At 43.8% G+C, this 23,005-nt stretch overlaps 1 protein-coding gene across 1 annotated transcript in view; it reads left to right on the top strand.

The window, feature by feature from the left end:
• ASXL3 (ASXL transcriptional regulator 3) overlaps nt 1-23,005 on the top strand; it is a 98,359-nt gene that overhangs the window by 55,617 nt on the left and 19,737 nt on the right. The window contains exons 6-7 of the mRNA XM_088469771.1: nt 3,579-3,742; nt 20,486-20,582. Coding sequence (XP_088325897.1) covers nt 3,579-3,742; nt 20,486-20,582 — 261 coding nt within the window. The remainder of the gene's footprint in view (nt 1-3,578; nt 3,743-20,485; nt 20,583-23,005) is intronic.

Raw genomic sequence — 23,005 nt, 5'->3', positions numbered from 1 at the left:
TTGTTCTTTCAATTGCCCTCTATGCTGATGACATCTTGCCAAACATAACATGTCCCCTAACTTACTTCCTTCCCTGATCTGGTCAATGAACTTGGACCATGATCAATATATTAGCATTTTACCTGCCTCCAAAATGTAACAAAATATATGCTGGAACTAATTCTAATGACCCCAAACCCCCATCTCCCCCCTCCTTGGCCTCTCCACTACTATATATTCAAACTGTTCTAAGGCAGGGTTTTTACTGCAGAATACCCTCTAGAAGGCCAGGATCTTCCCTTAGTCCTAGAATCTGGAAGATTCTCTTGGTTTCTCCAGTGCGCTTTTCCACCAGTAACTGCAGTTTACACACACCTTTCACTCACTGAAACTGTGCCTTTGGTGCATACCAATCTCTGAGACTGAGCATCTTTGTCTTGTTGGTCACTCCTCCAAAGGTCTCATTTCTTCTCTCTACAATGTCCTACTCGCAACCACTGGTGTCTAGAAGGCACTCTTCCAAACCACACAGTAATGTGTTTTGTGGGAAAGCTTGATCAGGAAGACTGGACTGACATATTTTTTGAAGGGATGGTCAATTTTTTTTTAAATCTGTTAAATAAAATGCTTTCAAAGTGCTGTACCTCTGGTACTATGAGTTACCTGGCTCTATGGCATCTATCCTAGCATTTCAGATGCCTGCTGGAGCAATTGCGGTCAACCTGGGTCTTTTCTGCCCATTTGGTGAAGCTGCCCCAATCTTCAGTCATTTTGGAGTGTGATAATATCACTAGTCTACTAAATTCTCAACCTACAGTTCCTGCAGGATCCTACATACATTCCCCATCTTCCTATCTCAGGCTGCTCCATCCATGATTCTGAATTATTTAGCCATATTGTAAGTTGTGCAGCATGTGAAATTGGAAGAACCCACAACCTTACACCATCACCTCTGTAATATGGTATGGTATAGGTATCAAAAGGAACACCTTATGAGAGTCCTGAGAAATTCCTTCCTCGTCCATTCACAAAGTCCATAGGCATGATTAAAAAAAAAAAAAAATTCCCTTAACCCATAATCTTATAGTGTGTTCTAGCTTTGTTCAGAATTTGTCCCTTTTGTGGCCTCCTGTTCTTAGTTGACTTCTCTCTGTGCCGAACCCCCTTCCTTCTCCTCCACTGTGTCTCTCCCCCTTGTTCTTTTATTGGACGTGGCTGGAGATGCCGACGCCGGAATCCCGACTACCGGCATCCCGTTCGTAAATACAGCGGGGCAGGTAAGCTGTTAGCTGCGGGGGGTGGGGGGTGTAAGGTTTAGGTTCCCCGGGGGGAATTTAGGCTTCGGCTGTGGGAGGGGGGAGGTTAGGGTTAGGCCCTAAGGGGGGAGGGTTAGGTTTAAACACTTACCGAGAGGGTTAGGGTGCAGGGTTAGGAGGGCTGTTAGGGTGCAGGAAAGGAGGGTTAGGGGGTAAATAGGACAGGGGAACACTACTTACCACTCCCCTGTCGGGATTGCATCCATCGAGATGCCACTGTTAGTGTATTGACAGCTGGCATTCTACACGTCTGTATATAATACCCAACCCACTCATACATCTAGTCTAAATACACCATGTGGCGCAAGTCAGCTAATAGGTCCCGTGCGACTTTGCTTGTGCCCAGCATATTTTTCACTGAAAAAATGCACCTTGGTCGCAAACGGACGCTGCAAACTGCTTCACAAGTCTGCACTAATTATTTTGATATGCGACACTTGTATATCTGTGTGCGACCTAATCTGTATATGAAGCACAACGGAACTTGTCGTGGAAAAAAGCCGCGGCTGCTGCATCGTAGCACTTCATATACAGATTCAGTCGCACACAGATATACAATTGTTGCATATCAAATTAATTAGTGCAGTCTCGTGAAGCGGTTTGAATCTGATTGCGACCAAGACGCACTTTTGGGTGAAAAAGACAGACGGCGCAAGCTAAGTCGCAGGAGACCTGGCGCGTCAAGAAGAGCTGTTTGTATCAGATCACATTTCTTGCTGTATTTTTTAAAGATTATGTTCTGTTAGCTTTTTTAGTATAATTGAAACCTTACATATGGAACTTTAAAAAAGAAAAAGGTATTAAAATGTCTGCGCAAAAAAATAAATAAATAAGTTGTGCTATAATGGGTATTTTTCTGCTGCCCATATTTAAAAGTGTAAATGGTTGAATTAATTTGCTTTTGAAGTTTCTACGCTTGAGAGTAAATTGATAAAAGTAAATGCTGTGTTTAAACATAAAAGTCTTGTGCATAAAAGATAAAATACTACTTATTTTCTGCTACGGCATCTTGCAATTGATCAATTAATTGATGTTTTTCTGCCATGACAACATGATGAAGTAGGTACTGTATACTGCAACACAATTTTATCTTGCCATTTAAATTGTGTGTGAGACTTTTTCATGACAGCGCGTAGTTATTTGTAGCATGGAAAGCTGAGCTTTTTTACACACAGGTCGATGTTTTTAGTCACAAAGAAACTGTTCCCTTGATGATGTAATCTGGCACTTCATTTGAAGTATCCCCTTTAGAATTACCACGTTTGTGGTTGCTTGTTCTATATTTACAAACAAGAAACTTTGTTTTGCACCCTTTACCGCGGGGTACAGAGAATTCGTTGTTGTGTGAAAGTGCTGAATAACAAACTCTTTCCACTGATGCAGCTATAAAGTGTCCTAAAATGTTTCCTTGTTTGTGGGATTGAGATGTAATGGAATGGATTTATGATAATACTAGTTATGCCTATCTGAGGGTAGGGGTTGCGTCAGTCTGCAAATACAGTTTAGTTATATTGGTTTTTTTTGCTTTTTTTCTATGATCATTCTCAAATACATACTGATAGTTTATTGCAGTTAAGTAATTTATCCCAAGATCAATAACTCTTATCTGCATGATGAGTTCTGTGACCTGCGGATGTCTATTTTTGCTATCACGCTCCATCGTTACATTAAACCTACCCACAGTAAGTAACCTTCCAAAGCAAAGAAGCATTGGAACCAAACATCTTAAAACTAAAACTATTTAAAAGTTATTCCAATGGTTTTATTTACAAAACACATGTGCACCCTATTTTACACAACATTTTATTAAACTATGACGTAATGATACATCTCTTTTGTGATCCATTCTCCACTCAGGAAAACATTTACTCAAGCCTTTCAATGCAATTTCTTTTGTGTGTAGGAAGAGGGGCCACATAAAGTCAGAACTTTGATTTGTATCTATTTTTCCAATTTCTGAACGGTGAGGTTGCCTACAGGGACACTGAAATGTCAGTAGTATGTTTAATAACCAGATCTTGTACAGTGTAAGAAATTCATGGACCACTTAAAAGATGTGCTGAGGAATCATTCTTTCACATCAGCTGATGTGACTGGAAAGCTATACAACAATTGTACACAGCATATGGGTGTTTGTTGGGCAGCACATCAGATTCATTTCTCTGGTTCTTGGTCACCATTTGTGTTTTAGAATAAGAGTTATTGTTATGAGCTATAAACATACACTATAAATAACTATTCCTCATGAGCTTTATTAATAACTTTTTTTTTACCCCATCCCAGGGCATTTGAAATGGACCAAAGCAGAAGATATTGACATAGAAACACCAGGATCAATTTTAGTGAACACTAACCTGAGGGCTTTAATAAACAAGCATACATTCGCGTCTTTACCTCAGCATTTTCAGCAGTACCTCCTGCTCTTACTTCCGGAGGTAGACAGACAGGTGAGTACTTCCAGCCAGCTGTGATTTATCACTTATCATAACTCTTTTATTAGAATTTAATTTTTGCTTTAATAATTTATAGTACTACTTTTTTTTTTTTATATACATTTTTCATAAATGTCAATATTTTAAATGAAGTTTATCTATACATTATTGTATGTCTGTGGGATAAATACAGGTATGGCATCTATTATTCAGCATGCCTGGATCTAATGTGTCACACAACTACTTACTATGCCAGATGTTATAGGCGGCAAACTGCCAAAGCACTGAAACTTAGTAACAAATGGAGACTGAAAGTTTATATTCATTTTAACAGTTAGGTCCAATACTCCATTTCAGTATATATTGTTGATTTTGCTATTAAGCTCTCTGTTTATGCTCTGTAGCATTTTCCATACTCCTGTGACATTGCCCCTAGAGTTTTTCGGATTTAGTAAATATATTAAACTAAAATGTAGTCTTATCTTTCCCCACAATGTTTCCATAATTTCCCTTAACAGAGCTTCTCACAGTGACTGCAAGAGGAGACACATGGTGCATTATGTATGTCAGTGTCCCAGAGCAGCAGCTATTTACTAATTTTTTTACTTTCTAGTTTGCAATACTTTCTGGGTAAATGGATTTTAGTTAGAGAATCGCATACCTGTTATACAAATGGGAAAAATAACTAGGCATCACTTCTGCAGTGGTTATATTTTTTTATACACAGTTTGGCTAGCAGATACTATTTGAGTACAGGCAGTGATGTGGAATAGTACAGCTTAGTAATTGCACCATTTATTGTGACTTACATACCCTTTTCTGTCCAGGCCACTGTTAAACACTAAAGCAGTGATTACATTTACAGAATAATTGTAGCTCACCGCTTTTCCAATTTATCATTTTTACTTGCTCATTAGTTTCTGAATTTTTACTAAGCAAATGTTACACATATAGTAAAGGATACTTTTTTAATAATGGGGAAAAAACTGGGAGCATAAGATGCTGACATAATTAGAGTGTTTCTTCATGACCTTTGTGCTTTCCTATCCAGATCTGTTGCCAAGTTACTGGTACTGCCTTTAAAAGCAGAGTCAGCACCATAACAATCTGTCCACAAGATGTCATGCAGTCTAAGTAAATCCAATGTTTTTTTTTTTATATATAATCTTTAACAACTGTACATCTTCATCAGTTGTTATCACAGAAACAGACAAAGCTCAGGTGCACAACTCCAAATTATTAATAATATATATAAATGCAATAAAGTTTTGCAATCAATAGAGGTTTTTAGCACAATCTTGGCCAAGGTTATGGGCCTATCCACCATATCCAGGTAACTTCTGTAGGGTAGGTCCCTAACATACTATGATTCAAATCCAGTGCGCAGAACACCCCCAAACTAGCCCAACTAAGCCGCCCCAGGGCACCGCCATAGTAAGAAAAGTGCAGTGTAAGAGATAGTTAGGAGCAGCTGTCTGTTTTTGTAACTTTAAAAAATCTGATAGAAAATCGTTCATAAAATCGTTGGTAACAAAATCATTGTGTGTGTGTGTGTGTATGCAGCTTGAGTGTTTTTTTTTTTTAATCAAATTTGCAAAAATCTCAAATAAACTTTTTACACGTTGTCATTATGGGGTATTGTGTGTAGAATTTTGAGGATAAAATTTATTCCATTTTGGAATAAGGCTGTAACATAGCAAATTGTGGAAAAAGTGAAGCGTTGTGAATACTTTCCAGATGCACTGTATATGTAGGTGCAGTTTTGTTAATGGCAGATGGACACCTTGCAATGTAAAATACCCTAGCAACTGTGGTCGATTGCAGGGGTGAAAATCTGTTTAGGTGAAGACCAGTAAAAATGGAGCTGCAATAGTCAGTGCAGGAGATTGCTTGCATGGAAGTTTTTCCAGAGGTGTGCATATTTTGGGTACATCTACCAAACTTTGAAAACCTATAGGATGTGTGGAACAGAGGAAATTTTGGAGCCCAGAATGAAACTAAGCAGCAAGCTGGAGAAGTAGGATAAATAGCATGGTTTTCCAAATTGCTTGGGTACGGGATTGCCGGCGCTCGGGATCCCGGTGGTCAGAATCCCGACGCCGGCATTCCGACTGGGTCACAATGCTGACTGACAGAGGTAAGTATACTACCTTTCCCCTAGCCCTAACCCCCCCTCTCCCCCGACAGCCTAAGTCTAATACTTAACTTTGGGATTCCAGGATTCTGACTGGTGTCGGGAGTCTGGCGCTGGCATTGGCATTCTGAGTAATGGCATCCCAAGAACCGGGATAACTACATCCCTTCCAAACTCAAGGCCTGATTCAGACCCGGACGCTATGCTGCGCTCGCATTGAATGATTTTTCGCAATCTGCGTATGAGTCGCAATGCGCATGCGTGAACCAGCCAGTGCGATGAGAAAGTGCTCACCCGTAGCCCGCAGTCGGCCGCTATTTTGAGTGACAGATAGTGCCGTTTGTGGGTAGTGACAGGGGAAGGTGCTTGTAAACGGGGGTGTGGATGTGTGAACGCAGGCGTGCCCGACCGTCAGAACGGCATTTAATGGGTGTGCATAATTAGCAAAGTAGCATCATTACACACGTGACTGGGTTGTATTTTAGCCTGAACTGCTCGCAATGTTGTGGTGGGAAAAGGCTTCGACAAGCGCTGCGAGCAGCTCCGATAGCTCTCGATGTTCCCGATTAATCCTACAACTGCCAGAGATGACGTGTGTTGCGAGTGGCAAAGGGGCATCTTTATACAGATGCGAGCGCGTAGTGCGGCAGCTCGCTATTACTTAGTGGGCGACTTTACGCCACGCAGTGCGAGCACATGATTTAAATAGGCGGCCCCTTTTAGCCAGCGAGTGGCCGCAAATAGCGTCTTGGTCTGAATCAGACCCTCAGTCCTCAAGGTACCCGAGCAGTCCAGGTTTTTGGAATATTCATGTTTGTGCACAGATGGTATAATCAAACTGACTGAGCTACTAATTAACTCACCTGTGCTTAAGCATGGATATCCCCAAAACCTGGATTGTTTGTGTGCCATGGGAACTGAGTTTGTGAACCACTTATATATAGTCAGCAGCAGAAATAGAGATGTGTGATAAGTTCTTGTGTTGGCTGGTAGGAAGATTAGTTGCTCGGGTTTTGAAACATTAAATTTGAAGCACCTGGAGAACATCTATGATGAAGTCGAAGAAAGAAGTGTAGTAATATGGACCAGCACAAATGTTGAGAGGTTAAATATTTTTGGACGTCAAGCACATAGAGGTGATACTGAAGCCTACTGGTTTTCCAAGTGAAGTGGCATAAATCAGGTAGAGCGAAGGACTTAGGGCCTGATTCAGAGATGTACACTATTCCGATTCTTCATACATTCGATCTGGGAGACACTGCAGAGCTGACACTGGGTTAGATAGGCTGGTCCAGGAGTAAGCACTAGAAAGGTAAATAGGTAGCTCCGCCCCTAGATAACCCCTCCTACTTCCCTGAAGCCTCAGGTTCTCCCTAGTGCCTGTGGAGTTAGGCATCATGTTTCCAGCTCCTTAGTTAGCTTTATTTTGCTGTTTTGATTCGCCTTTTTGATCACCAGGTCCCAGTAATTAGAAGGTAGGAAACCTGCTCTGCCCTAGCTTTCACATACAGCTAATGTCTGCGAACTTTGCGCACAGATCACCAGTTCTCTCACGGAAGGCTCCGGGATCTGGCATGTAAGAAAGCTGGGGAGAGGGTTCTCCCTCAGATAAGCCAGCCACTGCCTATCTGTAAGTAGCACCGGGCCTGGCATGATATAAGTCCAAACCTGTGAGCGGACCCTGTGTCTAGGTATTCACTTTCACAGACCAGCATTCTAAGCCTGCAGTGGTGATAAGCCCCTCCTCCTTGGTGGTCTCTTGTTGGATGGGATGCTGAGGTGCCATCACACCAGACCAGTGCTGGAGCCCAGACAACCGCAGGCTGCTGAATGGGTTTGAGTGGTTGCGGGCTATGGGGATGGGGGAGTTTGAGTGACATATCAAAGAGACTGCTTATATTGTACTCTGTTGTATTATCCAAAACAGGTAGGTTCATAGCAGTAATTGGTAAGAGGATCTTGCAACCAGCGCAGACCTTCTGGCTAGGTTTTCAACTTTATCTACCTTTTGCAGCTGACCCGTGTCAAGCTTGGTCTTCTTTCTTGGGGATGCTCATCTGGGGATAACTTCTTCCTTCTGCATGGTCAGGCTTTGCATGTAAGGCTTTCAAGTCTTATTGACACAGTCCTTAAGGTCCCGTTTTGCAGATCTTTGACCAGGAGTTTCTCTTTGCCAATGTTAGAGGTCTTTCTCCCCTGGCTGCAGGTGGTCAGAGTCCTTCTCCCTGACCATATCTGGGTTGTTGGTGCTGGGCCTTCAGTATGGGCAGTTGCAAGCTCTGCCCTCTCGTCCTGTAGGTCAGTACCTACATGTTCACTGGTCCCCTGCAGACAGGGATGCCTTGGTTTCACTCTACACTTAGACAACTACTCTATGTCCTCTAAAGGACACTCTCTGTGGTGGATCCATTTATTTTCTCTATCAGTCCTTTCGAGGATCTAGATATAGGTCCTACATCCTTAGTCCAGGATGCGATTCCATCTAGACAGGTAACTTCTTAGACTGTCAGATCAGATGCGCCAGTCCCCTTTGTGGTGACTTCATAATCTGAACCCATCCAGAGGGCCGTTTTCGGCTTGAAATTGGATACTGGTCTCAACATTTGCCTGCTTTGCGGCATGCGGCACTGTCTCTATAGGTCTTAGACTATGGTCCGACACCTAATCCGCTCTCTCAATCAACATTCTACACTTAAGAGCGGTCAACACCTTCCTGAAATAGCTCATCACGTTCTAGAAGGAAATACTGATCATGTACAGTCGGACTATGCCACTGAAGGAGTCATCAGGAAGTGACAGAGGAGTCTCACACCCTTGTTTGGGTGGAACCTTGGGTTTCTGCCATCTTGGCCATTCACATTTCCGGGGTGGACATCTGGGATGTGGACTTCTGCAGTTGCCCCACTATTCACCTCGGGGGAATGGGATCCATTCCAGGCAGTTTTCAAATGATCTGTGCCTCGAGGATCGTGAGAAATGCCCAACATAAAATTGATGTGTTCCAGGTCAGACATAAAGCTTCCCTTGTACAGATCACACTCAGGGGATCCTTAGGCGGTCTTCGTGGCCGCAGTTACAGCACCTTGATCCTTCCACTTGGGGTAACTGTTTCTGCCTCTATCCATTTTGGCCAGGGCACCTCATTGTGTTCGATGGGCGGGTCTCCCAGTCATACTCATAGTTCCAGACTGACCTTGTCAGTAGTGGTACGCTCTCATTTATGGAATGCGGGATAGGATTTCTTGGCGCTATACTCTTTGTATAAGGAGTGGCTCTAGACTGCACACCCTAATAACGAAAGGTGCTATCAGCTGAGATTATGAAGTACTGTGCAAAGAAAAGGAATTTGCTGATGCACTATTTGATCATTATTTTTCAAATTTAAATATATTTTAATTTCAGGTATTTGGCATATAAGTGGCCAATGAACGGGCTTGCCCACCAGCATCCAGGTCACCTCACCGAGCAGGTCCCTAACACTCTGGGGTTCACATTTGGGTGCAGGGCACCAAAAAACCAGCACAGCAAAGGACCACCCCAGGGCATCTCAAGAAAGAAAGGTGACCGTGAAGTGTTAAAAAGTATCAAGTGTGTGAAGGTAGCTAATGAGTGTTAAAATAGTAACAAAGGTAAAGAATATGTGAAATACCGTAATACATGAATAATAAACACAAAAAAGTCACTCCTTATACTCTGTCATGTATATCTATACACACATCTGAAGTCTGAGATTACTTCAGTCTAGATTGGCACCCCTCCCCCACCTCTCTCTATATGTTTTTAAGGAGGGAATTTGGCATCTGACTGCATTTTGTATCAGGCATAATGCAAAGTAAGAGATATATATATAGCTAGCCAGTTTATTTGGGTGAGCTGCTCTGGCTGGGCCTCTTCAGGGCATCACCACTTAATACACATACGCGCTTTACTCTTGTCCTTCTGAGTCAAGGCCCGTGTCTACACCGAAATCTGTCTTCACTGGCTGTACGGCTTGATTCTTGATACCCAGATCTTGAGGGCTCGCTTCAGGCTCGTGGGCTAGTTGCTTCATATATAGACTGTGTATATATAATGTCTAGGCCTTACCTTATTTCTCTCAATTGGTTAGGTTCTGCTGTATGGGTCCTTTTTCATAGAAGTTTGGTCACTATTTCAAAGGTACAGACCTTTCTTCAAGGTGTAATTCGAATTCAGCCTCTGCACATACCTCCTGTCTCTCTATGGGAATTGAGATTGGTCTTTCGAACCTCCTTGGAGTTTAATTATCTTACATTGAGTGTGGTTTTTCTCCTTGCGTCCTTAGGTCTTTTGGCTGTCATCTGTGTTTTTGGATTAATTTTGTCTGTCATCTTTTCGGCATACGGATATCCCTTGTTGTCCTTGTCAATGTCCAAAATGTAGTTGGCAGACTCCAAAGGTTTCATTGTTCGATTACCATGATCATTGGTCTGTCTTCTGACAGGTCAGTTCTGGCTTCCCTCCAGACCTCATTTTGCTTGTGCATTTGGGGCTTCTTGGGCGGTTCACAATCGAGCCTCTTTTGAGTGACCTGCTCCTCTGTACATACCTTTACCAAATTTTACTGCTTCCATTCTTTTGGAAGTTTGTGCATCACGTTTAATGCACAGCTTTGTTGGACGATTGACCCCCCCCCCCCGGGTTAGGCTTGCTATGTGATGTCCCAGTGTCTGCTCGGCAGTGTCCCCCAGATCAGATGTATGAGGAAATTGGATTTTTTTATATACTCACCATAAACTCCTTTCCTCATAATCCATCTGGGGGACACTGCGATCCCTCCAGTTCTAGTCTTTTGCTGTTTTTGCTCGATTTATGGTTGTTGGAGTGGTGCGACTTTGCTCCTCCATGCAGCTTTGTTAGAGAACTGAGGCTTCAGGGAAGCTGGAGGGGTTATGTAGGGGCTGGAGAGGCAGAGCTAGCTTTAACTTTTTTTAGTATGTACTCCTGTACCAGCCCACCTAACCCAGTGTCAGCTCTGCAGTGTCCCCCAGATGGATTACAAGGAAGGATTTCTTCTTCAGGGTCCATTGGGTACACAGCCATTACTTTGGGTATGAATCCCGGTCACCAAACAGTTAATACAAACGAGTTCTCTGCTCCCAGGATGCACCGGGTTTCCTCCTCGTATGCCCCACCTCCTGCCTCAGGTAGCCAGTTCTTCCTGTTTGGTGTGTTCACCACATAGACAGTGGGACTGCTGGAGCAGTCCTGCAGATGAGTACAAAAAAAAAAGAAGAGACTTTTACTCTCTATCTCAGCGGGTGGTCTGAGCTGTCCTGGAAGCAGCCTCGCGCCTGATTGGAGGCGCACCGGCCACGCGCTGCAACTACCTCCTCCGGCGCCGCACCGCTAGCCTTGGCAGGGGACTCGGCAGGGGCTTTCTGGCCCTGGACCGCAACCGGATCAAGGGGATGGCAAGTAAGCAGGTGGTCGCAGCGGCCGCTGACGCCGGGACCACGTGGCAGTCCGGCCTCCGGCGGTGAGACTGGCCGGGGGCGCGCTGCAGTCAGGAGGCATACGGCTTGTTCTCCTAGCCTAGACCGCCTGGATTTGATGTTCCTGACCAGCCGGGGCTTGTGGCGGCCAGGTCAGTTTACCGGGCAGGTCCAAGCAGCATAGGGGAGGTACGCTTCCCCGGCGGCCCCTCCCCCAATCCACACGCTAGTTCAGTCCTCTGGCACAGCTGATTGTGGATTGTTCCTCCCAGAGTGTATGTCAGTTGGTCTCTGAACGCTGCTCCTACAAGGGGGACACTGGGCAGTCTCCCTGTATACCTAGCCTACTGCTGGTCTAGGTTTTTACAGGGCTCTATCCTACCTAAGCTGAGGCTGATTATGGTAGTGAGAGCTTATATGCATATGGCTCGCAGAGTATTTATGCATGACATGTGTTTATGGATACTGTTTCTTCTGTAAAAGAACTGTAATTCCTGTATACTGTCACTGTCTCTCCCCTTCCCTTGCTACAGGTGTGTGGGTTGAGAGTAGAAAGCAGCACATATGCACTCAGAACCAGTGGCATAGTGTTATGTCTAAGGAGTCTGAGGGTCAGGTGTCGGGAGCCCCGTTGCTGATATCCTTTGTAGCCTGCAAGGCAGGTTTGTCCCCACAGGACTTTCTACAAAATAGGCTTTGTGGGAACTGTTTCAGACAGCCACCACACCAATTAAGTTTGCCTGTTTCAGGCCCTGAGCCTCCTTGGGCATCATTTTCTCAGGTTATGGCTCAGGTGGCGGAACGGCTGGCTGCCCCGATACCAGCGGTTTGGGGTTTGCCTCAGCAGATGCATCCTATGCCCATGATGTGGCCGCCTTGGATGGACCCTGGTGCTGGTAAGGTTATGGCATCATCCTCTGGGGTTTTTCAGCCTCAGGCTGTCAAACCAAAGCAGCCTAAATCTAGGCGCCATGTACCGCCTTACATGGGTGAGTACTCGAGTGCCTCCGAGGAGGAGGAACAGGCACAGGACTTTTCGCAGGAGTCTAGCTCTGAGGAGGGTGATGATCATTTCCCAGTAGCCGATGTCCCTTTTCTGATAAGGGCTGTAAAATCCGTGTTAAATATCGAGGAAGGGGATCTTCCGCTTAGGAAAACCCCCCTGTTCAAGCGCCAAAAAGTGGTTAAGGCAGAATTCCCAAAGTCTGAACATTTATCAGAACTGATGGAGGAAGCCTGGGTCCGTCCGGATAAGATAAGCCATTCTTCTAAAAGAATGGCGCTTCTATATCCTTTTCCAGCAGAGGACTGTGCCAAGTGGGAGAATCCACCATCAGTTGATGCGCATGTGGCTCAGCTGATTAAACGTACCACTTTGCTAATCCCAGCAGTTTCGCTGAAGGAAACCACGGATAGGAGACTGGAGTCTTGTCTCAAATCAATTTTGTTGCTGGCAGGAACGGCCACCTGCCCAGCTATGGCCACTGCCTGGGTAGCAAGAGCTATTGAGGAGTGGGCCAAAACTCTTAACGGAGTCTTTACCAGATGCCTCTTAGGAGCAACTGGATATGATCTCATTTATTAGAGAAGGGGCCTCTTATTTGGGTGATGCCGCCTTGGATGCAGGGATCCTTTCCTATAAAGTTTCAGCTGAGTCCGTGGTGGCACGTAGGATCCTCTGGTTGAAGGATTGGAGGGCAGATGTCTGGTCCAAAAAGGCCCTAGAGTTCCTTCTATTCACAGGAGGTGTGCTCTTTGGTCCAGAACTGGACAAAATTGTATCCCCCTTGGCAGCCTCAAAGACGGCAGGTTTACCATCAGCAACCTCGTCTAAATTGAGGAGGGCGTCCTTTCGGGGGTTTCGGCCGCAGGGCAAGGCCAAAGGTCAGCCCTCAGCGAGATTTCCACCAAGAAAGGCAGGACCCAGGAAGCCCTGGCAGAACAAACGTCCAGGATCTAGGGTCCAGGATAAACCAGTGGCCTGATGGGACAGGCCTCCCTCTGGGGGATCCCAGGGTGGGGGGCCGACTGCTTCGGTTCTCAGAGCCCTGGCACCTCACGACGGAGGATGCCTGTGTTTGGGGAGTTGTTTCCCGAGGGTACGCCCTGATGTTTTGGAGAATGACTCCTCAAAGGTTCTTTTGTGTAAACCCGCAGGTGGGTTCAGAAAGAGCTTTGGCCCTTCAGAAGGCTATTCTTGCCTTACTAGCATCAGAAGTAGTGATTCCGGTGCCAGAGAACCAGTTCCGAGAGGGGTTTTACTCCAATCTGTTCTTGGTTCTGAACGAATGGGTCATACCGGCCTATTCTAAATCTGAGAGAGCTCAACAAATTTGTTCGAGCCCCCGGGTTCAGGATGGAAACATTGCGATCGATTGTGTTGGCAATGGAACAGGGGGACTATATGGTGTCCCTAGAAATATAAGATGCCTACCTTCACATCCCTATCACACAGTCTCATCAAAAATTTCTTCGTTTTGCGGTAGGGGAGGAACATTTTCAGGTCCAGGCCCTGCCGTTTGACCTGTCCACAGCCCCTCGGGTATTCACCAAGGTGATGGCAGTGATGATGGCATGCCTCAGGTGCCAAGGCGTCAGGATTTTGCCTTACTTGGACGACCTCCTGTTGCTGGGGCAGTCCCCACAGCAGTTACAGGATCATTTTGAGGCTGACAGTATCATGTCTGTACAGTCATGGCTGGATCATAAACTGGCAAAAGTAGTCACCCTGTCCGGTACAACAGATGTGTCATTTGGGAGCTAGATTGGACTCTGTGGTGTAGAGAATATATCTGCCGGAGGAGAAGATCCCTTGCTCTACAATCACGAATACGCAGGTTGCTTCGCAACAGTCAAATATCCGTTCTAGTAGCCATGCAGGTCCTGCTCAATTCCACTCCAGAACACTGCAGCAATTCATTCTGTCTCGCTGGAACAAGGATCATTGCAAGATCAGGTCCCAGCTGCTGCATCTATCTCCAGAGGTACGGTTGTCCCTGACCTGGTGGTTGCAGACAAAGCATCTCAGGCAGGATCGCCCCTTCTGGGTGTCGGATTGGACATTGGTCAAAACCGACGCCAGTCTTCAAGGTTGCGGGGCGATGACGGGGTCACACACTTTCCAAGGAAAGTGGTCAGTGACGGAAAGCCGGCTACCGATAAATATCCTGAAGCTAAGAGCTATATTCAAAGCTTTAGTGCAGGCTTAGGAAATCTTAAAGGGCAGGTCGGTGCAGATACAGTCGGACAATCGCACTGTGGTCGCCTACCTAAATCATCAAGGGGGCACGAGTAGTCGGGTCGCTTTGGCAGAGGTATCAACAATCCTGGTATGGGCAGAGACTCATCTGCCCACGATATCTGCCGTATTCATTCCAGGAATCCTGAATTGGGAGGCCGATTTTCTCAGTCGGCAAGAGATAAATGCAGGGGAATGGGCCCTACATCAACAGGTTTTCGGAACCTTGTGAACAGGTGGGGTCTACCAGAAATATATCTGATGGCATCAAGAAGGAACAACAAGGTTCCCAGGTACGGATCCTGGATGAGATCCGAGAGCCGAGTTTGTAGACGCACTGACAGTAAAGTGGCGTTACAAGCTGGTATATCTGGTTCCCCCGTTTGCTCTTCTGCCCAGAGTGGTCAGAAAGATCAAACAAGAGGGCAGCACCGTCATATTAATAGCTCCGGCGTGGCCGAGACGGCACTGGTTCACAGATCTACGGTCTCTCTCCATAGACACTCCATGGCCTCTGCCATTGAGACTGGATCTGTTGCTACAGGGTCCCTGCTGGTACCCGGATCTTCATCGACTATCTTTGACGGCATGGCTCTTGAGGCCTCCGTCTTGAGGGAAAAGGGGTTTTCCGAGTCTGTTATACGGTCGATGCTGAAGGCACGGAAACCATCCTCAGCCCGTATATATTATAGGGTTTGGCATACTTTCTTTCAGTGGTGTGAACTGAAAGGGTATGATCCACATAAATCCCTGATATCCAGAGTGCTGGATTTTCTTCAAAGCGGTCTGGAAAAAGGGCTACGCCTGGCCTCTTTAAGGGTACAGGTGTCAGCTCTTTCAGTCAGGTTCCAACATAAAATTGCTCTGAGACCGGATATAAAGACCTTTTTTCAGGGGGTGTTGAGGATTCAGCCTCCCTTCGTTTCCCCGGTTGTTCCGTGGGACTTGACTCTAGTTCTGAAGGTTTTACAGGCTCCTCCGTTCGAGCCTTTAAATTCAATAGAAATCAAGTGGCTAACAGCAAAGACGGTATTCCTCCTTGCTATGGCATCTGCACGTAGAGTGTCGGATTTAGCTGCGCTTTCCTTCCGGGAGCCGTTCTTGATATTTCATCAAGATAGAGCAGTACTGGGTTACCTTCCGAAAGTTGTGTCTAAATTTCATATTAATGAAGAAATAGTAGTTCCAGCATTTCAGGGCACAAGTCTCTCACAAGGTGAGGCTTCCCTGGATGTGGTCCGTGCGTTGAGAATTTATGTTAAACGCACGAGCAAATTGAGGCAGTCCGATTCACTTTTTGTGCTTTATGGTTGTCATAAGCGTGGCTGGCCAGCCAATAAACAGACACTGGCCAGGTGGATTCGCATGGCAATTTCATTGGCTTACACACAGGCTGGTATGCGTGTGCCGGATTCAGTGACTACACATTCTACTAGGGCGGTAGGTCCATCATGGGCGGCCCGCCGGGGTGCTTCTGCTGAGCAATTATGTAAAGCAGCCACATGGTCTTCCATCCATACCTTTGTCAAATTTTACGCCTTTGACACTTCAGCCTCTCAGGATGCCTCCTTCGGGCGTAGGATTTTCCTCTCTTCCGAGAGTCAGGAGCGTCCCCGCCCCTAGGGTTAGTGCTTTGGGATATCCCCAACGTAATGGCTGTGGACCCCATGGACCCCGAAGAAGAAAATAAGAGTTATGGTATAACATACCTTTGTTAACTCTCTTTCTTCGAGGTCCATGGGGTCCACAGGACACCCACCCAGAGGCACCTGTAGTTCTTGGGGAGGTTTTCCGTAGTTTCTTCTCTTGAAAGTCTGGACTCGGAAGTATGGGTCTTTTCTTTCTTACTCTTTGTTTGTCTCTGCCTGCTTGAGCTTGGTAACGAACTGGCTACCTGAGGCAGGAGGTGGTGTATATGAGGAGGAAACCCGGTGCATCCTGGGAGCAGAGAGCTCGTTTGTATTAGCTGTTTGGTGACCGGGATTCATACCCAACGTAATGGCTGTGGGACCCCATGGACCTCGAAGAAAAAGAGTTAACAAAGGTATGTTATACCATAACTCTTATTTTTATGGTGTGTACATAAAAAATAATCCAATTATTTACGCAATTGAGCAATTATTCGTCGACTGTGCATGCGTCATGGTCGCACTGCGCACATGCCAAGGTATTTTTTATTTGCAAAGTGATTGACAGGGACTATTTGTTGGAGATAACGGAGATTTGCAGCAAAAAACGCAGGCGTGTGCCGACCTTTTTCGGGGACGTGGTGTAGCCTAGGTCTGCAATCTCTTACACGGTTAAAGTGCTTCTAACGTCTCAGGCTACTTATATGGCCAATTATGGTATGGTCTGTGACTGCAACTGCTTATTTGTACATACTTGCTTTGATCTGTGAAGTCGCCGGATTACCATATTTTTGCACAGCAGCTGCATGTGGGATCGCAGCTGCGAATGCATTAGCGTACATCTCTGAATCAGGCCCTTAGGTTGGATGATGTCCCATTTGGATTATTTCTGAAGACATACGGAATACAATTAGTGCTCAGCAGTGTCCATGCACCAGTGGGTTCAAGGAGAGTTAAACGCGACTGTGTATCTAACATATATAATAGAATAGCCTTGTGTATGAAAGTGTTATGTTTAGAAGCAACTGAGATATTTACAGTGAAAAATTAACAATAAAACTTGACACTTGACATGAATTTAACTTGACACTTTTACCCACAAAATATATCAGTAAATACACTATCAACATTAAAAATATAATTGTTACTACAACACCTTCATCCAATAAAAGACACTTTTCAGAAAATTGTTACATAACACCTCCATCCACTCACCTATTCAATATTTATATATATATATATATATATATATATATATATATATATATATATATATTAGGGGTGAGCGGGTTCGGTTTTCTGAAATCCGAGCCCCGCCGATCCGAGTCAGGCTCGACTTTTCCTGCCTGACTCTGATCTGAAATCGAGGCAAAACGTCATCATCCCGCCTTCCGGGTCTCGCGGGTTTTGGATCCTATATAAGGTACCCGCGTCGGCGCCATTTTCTCACTCGGCTGTGGACAGTGTAGTGGAGTTAGGGCTGGCTGGGCTGCGTAGTGTAGTGCAGTGTAGTGTTGTGCTGTGCTGCTGTTGTCCATAGGGGCTGTGTCCACTCCTTTAAAGTCCATAGGGGCTGGCTGGACTGTGTTATGCAGTCAGTTGTCCATAGGGGCTGTGTCCACTCCAAAGTCCTGTGCAGTGTCCCAGTCCTAAAGGAGTGCTGTAGTGTTGTCCAGGGGGTGCTCTGTCCATCAAGGGTGCTCCCCCCAAGTGCAAAAAAATGTAATATTTTTTCTGTGTTTGTGAATTGTGTGCACTGTGGCTGCACGTGCATCAACAAAGGAGCAGCGCCAAGCGTGCGCCTGTGTCCCATAAGTAAAAGGCCGTCTGGCTTGTCCGTTAAAGGGTGCTGTAACCCCCAAAGGGCACTCCAAACAAAATAAAAATATATATTTTTTTGTTTGTGAATTGTGTGCGCAGTCACCGCACCTGCATCAACAAAGTAGTTCCAAGCGTGCGCCTGTGTACCATAAATAAAGGGCCGGCTGGATTGACCGCTAAAGGGTGCTGTAACCCCCAAAGGGCACTCCAAACAAAATAAAAATATATATTTTTTTGTGTTTGTGAATTGTGTGCGCAGTAGCCGCCCCTGCATCAACAAAGTAGTGCCAAGCGTGCGCCTGTGTCCCATAAATAAAGGGCCGGCTGGATTGACCGCTAAAGGGTGCTGTAACCCCCAAAGGGCACTCCAAACAAAACAAAAAAAAAATTTCTGTGTTTGTGAATTGTGTGCACTGTGGCTGCAGGTGCATCAACAAAGGAGCAGCGCCAAGCGTGCGCCTGTGTCCCATAAGTAAAGGGCCGGCTGGCTCATTTCTTAAAGGGTGGTGTAACCCACAAAGTGCACTAGTCTCCAATAAAAAATTATTTTCTGTGTTTGTGTGCGCCTTAGCCGCACGTATATATCAATATAACATAAATGGAGGACCAAACTTTCTCCAATAAAAATAAAATAGGGAAAGATCAAGAACCACTTCCTCCTAGTGCTGAAGCTGCTGCCACTAGTCATGACATAGACGATAACATGCCATCAACGTCGTCTGCCAAGGCCGATGCCCAATGTCATAGTAGAGGGCACATACAATTCCAAATGACAAAGTTCAGGAAAATGACCTTGAAAAAAACATTTAAATCATCTGAAGAGAAACGTAAACTTGCCAATATGCCATTTACGACACGGAGTGGCAAGGAACGGCTAAGGTCTTTCCCTATGTTCATGACTAGTGGTTCAGCTTCACATGACGATGGAAGCTCTCCTCCCTCTAAAAAAATCAAACGAGTTAAGCTGGCAAAAGCACAGCGAAGAACTGTGCGTTCTAAGAAGATATCACAAATCCCCAAGGAGAGTCCAAGTGTGGTGGCGGTTGCGATGCCTGACCTTCCCAGCACTGGGCAGGAAGAGGTGGCTCTTTCCACCATTTGCACGCCCCCTGCAAGTGCTGAAAGGAGCACCCACAGTCCACTTGCTGATATGCAAATTGAAGATGTCACTGTTGAAGTACAACAGGATGAGGATACTGGTGTAGCTGGCACTGAGGAGGAAGTTGGCGAGGAGGATTCTGATGGTGATGTGGTTTGTTTAAATCAGGCTCCGGGGGAGACAGTTGTTGTCCGTGGGATGAAAAAGCCCATCACGGTCATGCCTGGGCAGAAGACCAAACATTCCACCTCTTTGGTCTGGCAATATTTCTATCCAAATCCGGACAACAACTGTCTTGCCATATGTACCATATGTAAAGGTGAAATAAGTAGGGGTAGGGACGTTAACCACCTAGGAACATCCTTCCTTATACGGCACCTGCAGCGCGTTCATAAAAAGTTACTGTCAAGTTCAGAAACTTTGGCTAAGACCGTAAGCAGTCCAGGGACACCTAAATCCCTTTTTCCTGTTTTATCCAAGGAATCGGTGGATGAGGAGGATGAGGACGACATCTTGCCTCCGTAGAGCCAGTTTGTGCAGGGACACATTAATTGCCAGCTTGTTTTGTGGGGGCCCAAACGAACCAATAATTTCAGTCACAGTCATGTGGCAGACCCTGGCGCTGAAATGATTGGTTTGTTAAAGTGTGCATGTCCTATTTCTACAACATAAGAATGGGTGGGAGGGCCCAAGGACAATTCCATCTTGCACCTCTTTTTTTTCTTTGCAGTATGTACTGTTTGGGGCCTAGTTTTTCAAACTGCCATCCTGTCTGCCACTGCAGTGTCACTCCTAGATGGGCCACGTGTTTGTGCCCCCCACTCGTGTCACTTAGCATAGTCATCCAGCTACCTCGGTGCAATCTTTTGGCCATAAAAACAATATTGTGAGGTGTGAGGTGTTCAGAATAGACTGGAAATGAGTGGAAATGAAGGTTATTGAGGTTAATAATTGCATAGGAGCAGAAAAACCCACAAATTCTGTGATTTAAGCTGTTTTTATGCTTGTTTTAAAAAAAATACAGATCCAAAACACAAAACCCAGAACCCAAAACATGGAAGGGTGGTTTTGGCAAAACCAATCCAGATCCAAAATACGAAGAAAGATCCAGATCCAAAACCAAAACACAAAACGCGAAAAGTGGCCGGTGCACACCCCTAATATATATATAAATATATATATATATATATATATATATATGTGTCTGTGTGTATATATATATATATATATAATATATATATGTGTGTGTGTGTGTGTGTGTGTGTATGTATGTGTATAAATATTGTTCTTATTTTTTTTTCTCACACCTCTAACCCCAGATATCTTCATAAAGACTTATGTGATGTAGACCTTTCGTTGAAAAATATATTTCTGTTCTCTTCCAGATGGGAAGTGATGGGGCTTTACGTCTTAGTAATTCTGCTCTGAATAATGAATTCTTTGCATATGCTGCCCAAGGGTGGAAACAGCGATTGTCAGAAGGTAAATATATATTTTTATATATATATAATTTTATTTTTTTTCCCCACCAGTTAACATTGCTATGCAATCTACACTTGAAACTGTTACCCTTATATTTAAAATATATGAGGGGTTTATGTAACCTTCTCAGGACAGCCCATTTGATATTTATACACAACAGGTTAGAGCAGAGGTTCCCAAACTTCGCAATTACAGTCCAGTTTTTAACTCGGCGTCATAATGACTCGGGGCATTTTAAATTGCGTGTATCTTTTTACTTAGTTATGCGACATTGCCAAACCTCTTGGTAGCTGGAGTTAAGACCTCTTCCTAACCTTTTCCCTCTACCACTCAATCAGTGTCAGCGCAGAGAACTAGACTGGAGCAAACTCCAAAAAGGTGTTTATGACCCAACCTCAATGTCGGTTCTAACAATTGTTTTTGTTTGTGTATTGTTTTAATATGAGATCTCATACTTAAGTCAACGAAAAAGTTTAAATTCAGATAAAAGTTTCTATTTTGTTAAGATATTAGCAATAACACAGAAGTTGTCAATTTTGTTTTATTTTTTATTTAAAGACTAAGTAAAAATAACTTCTATGACTTATTTTAGGAAAATACCGCATTGAATAGTTAATTACTCCATATATACGAATAATGTTCTAAAATCATCCTTAAAATTTCAAATTCAGGCATCAAATATACCCAGGTCATAAAGACCCACCTAAGTGTCTGTGTATCGATGCTTGAGTCCAAATAGTTAAATCAAGTTGACTGAGGTTAAGTCACCTGTGCTCAAGTATTGATATCCTTAAAATGTGGACTTTAATGGCAGAGTTTGGGAACCTCTATGTAAGAGCCTACCAATTTCCAACATTACATAACTAAGCTGCTGCTTGTGTTTTACAATGTATGCTCCCATACAAACAACCAACATTTGTGATTGGATTTTCACTTGACCGTTCAGGTTATATGGCACAAGGCAGGAACCAATTGGTATGGTCCCTGTCTAATTACTGTTAAAACATATTTGTAAATAAAAGAATGTCATGTAGCCTGGCCACTTGCCACCTTTGAAAGATATGTTTGCTGTGTAAAAGTGAATAAATAAACATATTACTACATATTAAGTATACATTTTAGGAGGTTTCTTGTTAATAAAGAAAAATCCCCATAAAAGCGGTATAAATAGTGGTACAGGTTGAGTCTCCCATATCCAAATATTCCGAAATACAGAATTATTTTGGCATGACTGAGATAATGAAACCTTACATTTTTGATGGTTCAATGTACACAAACTTTGTCTAAGGCACAACATTATTAAAAATATTGTATAAAATGACCTTCAGGCTGTGTGTATAAGGTGTATATGAAGCATAAATTAATTTAATTTCTGCACACAAACTTTGTCTAAGGCACAAATTATTAAAAATATTGTATAAAGTTACCAGCAGGCTGTGTGTATAAGGTGTATATAACACATAAATGCATTGTGCGTGTATATTTGGGTCCCATCCCCAAGATATTTCATTGTGATATGCAAATATTCCAAAATACGGAATATTCCGTTATCCAAAATACCTCTGGTCCCAAGCATTTTGGATATGGGAGACTCAACCTGTAGTGCGTTAGAGTTTATTTAGCTGTTATGTTTGAATTGTTCTATGCAATTAAAAAAAAATCATAGTTTTAAATAGTTTGTAGAGTTAAGAATTTCGTTTCGTGGTTATTTCTAGGCACAAACTACAAAAGATAAAAACAATAAATAATGTATTGGTCAATGGAAAATTACATATTGAAATTCTGTATTTTTCAGTCTAGAAATTATCTTGCAAACCCGAGTTACTGTGATATGTCACCAGCCTTAAAGTATACACCAAACAAAAACAAGTCACAACGCTGCAGTATGCAATGATAAATATAAATATTACATTAATATCAGTGTTTACATCACTATTAATTTATTAAAAACTGTTACATTGAAAAACATATATAAAACCACATGTAAATTATATCACAGTGGTCAGCAATTTGCTCCCCCCCAAAAATGATCCAATGATAACCCTTATGGCGCATACAAGAATATAATTGTCAATTATTGTATGACATTCCACTTAATCGCATCAAAAGTTTGTGTTGTTTCAAAAACCCAGTCATGGACCATTCTCCTATAATTATTCAAAATTAGGCTAGTGGTGATTATTCAGACAAATGAAGCATAATTTGTAACAAGTGAAAGTAGATAAACTTAAATAATAATTTAATATTACAGGTATTATTTTTTTATTTTTATCTTTGCATACTGCAGAGGTTTGGTTTTCTGATTGTCTAGGAATTATATTAGGTTAAGATTTAGTTATGTAAATTCCGCAGGCAGTGGTTGTGGTGCTGAGCAGGTGTATTTTCTGCCTGTCTGAGGTACATAGCAATATATGGATAGCTCA

This window comes from Taudactylus pleione, unplaced genomic scaffold (genome assembly GCF_031769625.1).
Source record: "Taudactylus pleione unplaced genomic scaffold, aTauple2 ptg000093l, whole genome shotgun sequence".
NCBI classification, from domain to species: Eukaryota; Metazoa; Chordata; class Amphibia; order Anura; family Myobatrachidae; genus Taudactylus; species Taudactylus pleione.
This window is presented reverse-complemented; position numbering and strand designations above follow the sequence as displayed.